Source organism: Mus musculus, chromosome 17 (genome assembly GCF_000001635.26).
Source record: "Mus musculus strain C57BL/6J chromosome 17, GRCm38.p6 C57BL/6J".
NCBI classification, from domain to species: domain Eukaryota; kingdom Metazoa; phylum Chordata; class Mammalia; order Rodentia; family Muridae; genus Mus; species Mus musculus.
This window is the reverse complement of record NC_000083.6, coordinates 37,750,143-37,758,014: the sequence shown is the minus strand read 5'-3', so window position 1 is coordinate 37,758,014 and position 7,872 is coordinate 37,750,143. Positions and strand designations below refer to the sequence as shown.

Below are 7,872 nucleotides of genomic sequence, written 5' to 3'. Positions count from 1 at the left end.
TTTGCAAGACCAAAGGGCCTCTCTTCCCACTGATGGCCGACTAGGCCATCTTCTGCTACATATGCAGCTAGAGACACGAGCTCCGGGGGTACTGGTTAGTTCATATTGTTGTTCCACCTATAGGATTTCAGACCCCTTTAGCTCCTTGTGTACTCCCTCTAGCTCCTCCATTGGGGGCCCTGTGTTCCATCCAATAGCTGACTGTGAGCATCTTTTTGGAGATGTGTGTGTGGCCCCATCCCTCAACCAAGGAGCCATGCCTAACCTCTGCATATGGTCTCGACAGTTGAAATTGAAGTTCTTTCACTTATGACTCTAAAGTGTGTCAAGCTGACATAACATTAGCCAACACAATTGCTCTTGCATCTTGCAGACAGAATACCATTGTAGATCAACGAGCTTGTGGCTGGCTTAGTGTTTATGTTTCTCTTTTGGTAGTATAGAGAGAACCTTCCTATAGCAAAGACTCAAGCACACATGGGTAAAGGTTCTATGTAAGCATCTGCTCAACTTCTTGTTAAGTGGACTGTGTATTTTCTTCAGAAATTGGGCCTTGCTGTCATTTGAAGAGATTAACATATAGCCTGGGCAACAGTCTAGGTTATTTGGAGATTCCCACGGGACACCTTTAACCAACAACTCAATTAGACATAACCAATGCCATTACTGGATGCTTTGTTTGGTGACAAGAGATCGCCATCTGGGCTTTCTCCCCGATTATTTGGTGATATAATTTAGATAATTATCATATATACATACATTTGGGAAACTACTATTGTATTAGGTTTTAGAGGCCTAAGTATGGGGTCTCAAATGTCCCTCAATTTTAGCTGTCTTTCCCCATATTTTTGCCCTCATCTTTCTCTTCACTTCCCCTTGCACTCAGTCCTCCTAATCTAGTCTCTCCCGACTTTCCTCTATTTTTATTATTTTTAGATTTGTTCTCTTCACAGTGCTCTAGATTTCCTGGATGTTTTGTCTTCGAATTTTTTAGATTTAATATTTTCTTTAAAAGGGGTATCAATTTCTTCAACCATGCCTTCTGAGATTCTCTCTTCCATCACTTGTATTCTTTTAGTGATTCTTTGAATCACTGAAGTCTCTGAAGTTCCTCTTTGAGTTCCTAATTTTTTCATGTCCAGATTTTCCTCATGTTAGATTTTCTTTATTGACTCTCTGTCCACTTTCAGGTCTTGAACTACTTTACTCATTTTCCTCCTCTGTGTGTATTTTCACAGATTTCTTTAAGAGATTTATTCATTTTCCCTTTAAGGACCTCTATACTATTCATAAAGGCCATTTTAAATTCATTTCTTGTGGTTCAGCTACATTGCAACACTCAAGGTCTTCTGTACTACAGATGCTAGACTGTAGAAACATATTATCTTGGCTTTTATTTATTGTGTTTTACAATAATTTGTAATTCCATGAAAGATTATAATTGTGGGTGCTTACATCTAGTCTTGTTTGTGCTGGGTGGATGCTTTTTCCTTGGTTTCTGTTTCCCTCTCTGGTCCTTAGGAGAATGTGGTGGCTGTGTTTTGACAAGTAAGAAAATCTTCTGTGATCCTGATATGTGTGACTACTACATGATTCAGCTAAAATAAGTTCGTAGGTTTTTGGAGCTGCCACTTAGGGAGGGGGATGGGCTAGGAACAGTGACAGGGCCCACTAGAAGGAAGAAAGCATGCTGTTCTACATTGATAGGATCAATCTCCTAGGAACAGGGACAGAGCATGAGGAAAGGCTAAAATAGGTTGTCTGCTACAGAGCTGGGAGTGTGATAGGTGATTGGCTATGGATACAAGGAAGGAGTGAACTGAACTTCAACTACATGCTTCACTAGCCTAATTGGATCACAGTCAGACTAGGTTTGCATATTCCCAGAAAAATCCACATGAAGTTGGGTATACAATAATAAGGTGAGTATGGAGGAAGGTTAAGAAGATCATCTGCATGGTATGTTGGAGATGGGGTCAGAATCTAGGTGATCCACTACAGAGCTTGGAGTGAGACTGGAAAATTGGATTTGGTGAAAAGGAGGGTGGAAATGAGAGAGCCTTGAAGATTCTCAGTTAGTTTATCCTCTTCCCTGGCACAAGTAAACTGCAGAATCCCAGAGAATTACCGATGAGGTTGGAAGCTGGGTGGAATGAGCTGGGAATAGGAAGACTGAAGGTCTACGTGATATGTTGGAGTTGGGTGTCAGTAACTGCAGGATGTGTTCTGATACAAAAATGAGGGTGGGGTATTTAACTTGGAGGAATGGAGGGAGATGTGTTGATTTTCAGGGCAAAGGATGGGGTTGAGAGGCGACAGAATGGCATTATGAATCTCAGGATATCAGAACCCAGGGACCAATATCAGCATGAATATCTGGTTTTATTTTACAATATACTTGCATGTATACAGTGCTTGAGACAATCTCAAGTCTCTAAATCCTCAGCCAATTGTATCTTGCTAGACCTTCACTATGCCCCAATGAAAGATCTACCTGATGAGGTCACTCAGAAGGATCTGAGGTGGTGTAAAAAGGGGAGTAGGGGAGCATCATCCCCTGTTAAGACTGCTATGAAGACAGAGGAATAGGGATGGAGAGATTGCTCTGTGGTTAGGATCACTGACTGCTCTTCCAAAGATCTTGAGTTCAATTCCCAGAAACCACATGGTGGCTTACAACCATCTGTAGTGGGATCTGATGCCCTCTTCTGGTGTGACTGAAGATAGCTACAGTATACTCATATAAATAAAATAAATAAATCTTTAAAAAAAAATGACAGTGGGAGCAGTCACTACCCAGGCCTTGGTTCCTTTTTGCTTTCTCACTGTTGTTCCAGGGGCCATATTAGATCTAATGTTGTGAATACCAGATGAGGACTCTTTGAGGAGTTGAAGAAGCCTGTGGTGCCTTCATCTCCAATCCATTTTTTTTTCACATGGTTATCATCCATATTCCCCACGATGATCTGCATTTAACCTACCTGCTTCCCTGTCCTGATTTGCTCATAGATTCTTGAATATTAATATTTTAAGCATTATTTTCAAAACTAGTAGAGGCTTGCTGAATCCTCTGGAGCAAGCTGAGCTGTCCTGAGCAGCCTGCTATTCCAGGAGAGCCTCCATTCTTTGGCCACTTCTCCCCCTACCTTCATCAGACACACTGAATTATACAAGTTAGCTTCCCTTCCTCCACTCATTGCTGTTTGTTGAGTACTCTGATCATGCCAAGCTGCCAACAGTAGACTGATAGCCCAGGTAGACTTCCATTCTCCTGCCAACTCTCTGCTGAAATTCATCAGATTGGCAGCAACTGAACCATACACACCTGCCAACACTAAAGTACACAGACCTCTAGATATGAAATGATACAACAAAAGGATACCCATCATAGGCCTGCTACACCAGGACCATTAAGGCTAAACACTCCCAGTACCTACTACTAGAACATATAGGAACCAAATCCATCCAGATAGATAAAGACTCATGAAAGAACACATTCAACAAAGCTGGGTAAAGAAGGTAAACAAGAAGAAAGACAAACAAGGATGCTTGAATCTCACTTAGAAGTGGGAATACAATAGTCATAAGAGGCACATGGAGGGGAAAACTGGGTGAGATAAGGATAGAGTGGGGAAGCATTTATGTATGTGTGTGTATATGTGTTCCAGATCAGTTGTAGGGTAGGACATGAAAGATGACCATAGCCATCCGAAGGAAAGGAAATCTGCAACTGAAATTGGTGGGAAGGTAGGGTGGCTCTCCATGAAGAGACAGAAACCTCGAATAAGGGAGGTGCCTTAGAATCCATGGAGGTGTCCTAAACTATGACTCACTATGTTGAGGATATGGTACCAGAAAGAGCCAGGCAGGAACCCCAGTGGAACCATAGGGCTAGCAACCCACCCATATAAATTTTGACCAAAAATTTATCTTGTCTTCAAGAAATGCTGGCATGGGAATGGTAGAGCAGAAACTGAGTGAATAACTAACGAATAACCAGCCGGATTTGAGACTCATCACATTGGCAAACTCCAATCCCTGGCACTATTCACGATACTCTGCTATGCTTGCAGACAGGAGTCTAGCATGGCTATTTCTGAGTGGCTTTACCCAGCAGCTGACTCAGATAGATACAGGCACCCACAGACAAACACTGGATTGAGCTTGGGAACTCTTATGGAAAATCACACCAAGGATTGCATCCTGTAAGAAGATAGGAACTTCACAGAAAGAGCAATAGAGTCATCTAACCTGGATCCTTGGTGCTCTCAGAGACTGAACCATCAACCAAAGAACATATATGGTATGGACCTAGGCCTCCCTGCTCATATGTATCTGATGTGTTGCTTGGTATTCATGTGTATCATGAACAACAGGAGCAGGGCCTATCCCCAAAGCTGTTGCCAGCATGTGGAATGTTTTTATAGCTTGGATGCCTTATCTGACCTCAGTGGGAGATTTGCCTGGCCTCACATGAACTTGAACTGCCAGAGTTGGGGATTCCCAGGGAGGACACAACCAACTCATAGAAGAAGGAGAGATGGGATTGGGGAAAATTGTGGGAGGGGTGACTGAGTGGTGGGCAGTGAGCAGGATGTAAAGTGAATACATAAAATGATAACAAGAATAAGAAAGATTGAAAGTCTGAAAAACTGCCATAAAAACTCTTGAAAATATTTATGTTATATAAAAAATTTTAAAACAAATCATGTCAAATCTGAACAGTTCAGTGTATTGTATAGCATTTATACATTTTTGGTATACATAGGTCACAAAAGAATTCAGACAGTTGTGGTATGTGCCATTACGTAATAAAAATACAAATATAAATAAGATCCTTTATACAGTTACTATGGAATAAAGATTCATATGAGATATTTCTGATTAAAAAGCAGAAAGCATAGGGACACCAAGTCTTGAACTTGAAAGACTTCTGAGATATAACTTGGCATTTAGATTGACATCTGAGAATTAAACATAAAGGAAAATTTCTCATATTGTACTCTTTACTTGGATTCATTAGTATTTTATTTCATTTTAGAATGAGCAATTAGAAAATAAGGCTGAATACAGAGGTACCTTTAAAATTACAAAGAGACTTAACATAAGGCAGACAAAAGAATGTACCAGTTTTTATTTGTTTAATCTGGCTCATTGCACATTTTCATTAGCCAGCAGCTCTGCAAGGTTCTGTTACCTATTTATTGCCCGAGATGTCTTCAGACTCAGTGTTTTTCTCAGTGCTGCCTTCACTTCCTTGTTCCTTAAGCTATAGATGATGGGGTTCAGCATGGATGTCACCGCGGTGTAGAAAAGGGCCAAGAGTTTGTCCATTCCTGGTAAGTGGCTAGACTTGGGCCTCAAGTAGGTAATAGATCCTGAGCCAAAAAACAGTGTGACTACAAGTAGATGGGAGGAACAGGTGGAGAGAGCTTTATGGCGCCCCTCAGGTGAAGGCATCACCAGCACTGCAACCAGAATTCTGACATAGGAATAAATGATCAACAAAAATGGGCTAGATATGCAAAGAATTGCTGCCACGAAGATTGCAGCCTCATTTTGGGATGTATCTCCACAGGCAAGTGCCAGGACAGGTGGAAGGTCACAGAAGAAGTGGTCTATCTCACAGGGTCCACAGAAGTTCAACGAGAAAATAAAATTGGTTTGTCCCAACCCTACTATACATCCCATTCCCCATGAAACTATTGCCAAATGGGCACATACCCCATGACTCATTCGTGTTGCATAGTGGAGTGGGGAGCATATGGCCATGCAGCGGTCATAGGCCATGGCTGCCAGTAGACAGCACTCAGTTATACCAAAAAATGTGAAGAAAAACATCTGTGTGGCACATCCCTCCCGAGAGATTTCTCGGGCCTCACTTACAAGGCTCTGTAGCATTTTGGGTATGACAGAGCAAGTGTAGCCAATCTCCAGAAGAGACAAGTTGGCTAGAAAGAAGTACATGGGGGTATGTAGGGCTGGACTGGTGCAGATGGCAATGGCTATGAGTTCATTTCCTGTCAGAGATACTAAGAACATGAGGAGGATGAGGGTAAACAGGAGGAAGCATTCTCCAGGGACCTCAGAGAACTTGGAAAATGCAAAGCGTTTGACAGACAAGCTGTTCTCCTGCCACAGAGAGCAGTTGATACTCATCTCCTGAAAGAAAGGACAGAAAATCGTTACAATAATTCTTACAGATCAGAGAAATTATTCACTTTGTCTGTCTCTCCCAACTCCCTTAGTCTCTCTCCTTCCATCTTGCATGTGTGTGTGTGTGTGTGTGTGTGTGTGTGTGTGTGTGTGTGTAAAATACATGGGTATGCATGTGGCTGAAACATTCAGATACCAATTTCAAGTGTCTTTCTTGATTAGTTTCCACGTTATTTTCTGAAACAGGTTACTTGACCTGGAGATACCTGTTTTTGCTAGAATGAGTCAGAGATCCACCTTCTTTTGCCTTTCATACCCTTAGTATTGGAGTTGCATATAAATGCTGGGTTGCCCAGTCTTTCATGGGTACTGTGGATCCAAACTGCTCCTCACACCTGAACAGCAAGTACACTAATCACTGAACCATTTACATAGCACATCATTTTATTAATTCTAGAGCCTGTGGTAAATTCGAAACTTGTTAGTTGAATTAAAAAAAAAAAAAACACCACACACCCTCAATTAAAGAAAAAAATCAAATCGTTTCCCTATTCATACTACTAGGTGATTTTTTCCAATATACACTTAGTTGAGAAACCACTAAATGACAAAATCTTAGCTGGGAAAGATGGTATATCCTTTATTCACATGAATTGTGTGCCTGATATAAAAGGTCTCTGTAAGTAAATGATAGCCTAGATTGCAGAGTGATACTGTGCTAACAAAGAAAAAAGGTAAACAGATGGTCAGTTGTCCATTTAGATTCCCTTTAGTCAATTGACAATACTAGTATGAAAAGGTCCTTTCAAATTTAGTTTTGTTTCCTCATGTCTGTTAGCACTTGCTCTAACCATTTCTCTCTCTCTCCCTGCCTGACTCTCTCTCTCTGTCTCTCTCTCTCCCTGTTCTCTCTCTCTGTTCTCTATCTCTTTCTCTGTCTCTGTCTTGTCTCTCTCTCCCTTTATTTCTTTCCTAAGACAGGGTCTCACTCTTTATTCACCATTTTTTAAACTCAGTATTTACTTATTGGGTCCTGACTCTTTTTAAGTAATACTTTTTGCAGTGTATAGACTCTCATTTGTCAGTTAAATTTGCAGGTATATGTATACCTGTTGTATATTCTCATATCTAGAAGAATCTATTCAATTTCTTTAGTGACATAGATGTAGATATAGAGGCCAAGAGAGAAATGTAGCCACAATGAGGAATGTCTGACTAGGGCTTAACTTGTGACTTTTAAAAAAAATGGCCTTTTTAATTAGCCTCACCCCACTTAAACTGTAGCAGCCCAATGCAAACATCTGTGTTAGTGATGAAGGCCCATGAGACTGAGGAAATGGAATTAGTCCTTATGAGGAATGGATGACAGTAAGTACTGGCAACCTAACAGTTTGTCCCTATTTGTTCATTTTATACTTTTAGTACTTACAGGACAAATAGAAAACACAGGCTGACATAAGTATATTTCATACCTTCAAAATTCAGAGTCAAATAAATTAATTGTAGCACGAGAAGGTCTCCAAATATTTTAAAAACTATTATCTAATACAAACGCTATTCCACTGAGATATTAAAATTACTAAATAACACAAAATGAAGTGAAAAATTGGAAATCAGTAAAAATTCCTCTCCTTGTTATTTGATATTATATTGAAAGTGCCAAAATCTGACTAAATTTTCTATTGCTTCATCAGCTGTTGACTTCATCCTCAGTTG

The 7,872-nt window shown here is 40.5% G+C and overlaps 1 protein-coding gene across 2 annotated transcripts in view; it reads right to left on the bottom strand.

Annotated features, from left to right (window-relative positions):
• Positions 1-5,010: 5,010 nt before the first annotated feature.
• Olfr121 (olfactory receptor 121) overlaps positions 5,011-7,872 on the bottom strand; it is a 4,139-nt gene continuing 1,277 nt past the window's right edge. Inside the window, exons 1-2 of one of the 2 annotated variants that reach the window (XM_030249812.1) lie at positions 5,828-6,159; positions 5,194-5,395 (exon numbers count right to left, since the gene is read on the bottom strand). In XM_030249812.1, the coding sequence (XP_030105672.1) occupies positions 5,194-5,395; positions 5,828-6,159 (534 nt within the window). Of the gene's footprint in view, positions 6,163-7,872 lie in introns of those variants that run through there. The other variant, NM_146629.2, reaches the window with a different exon arrangement.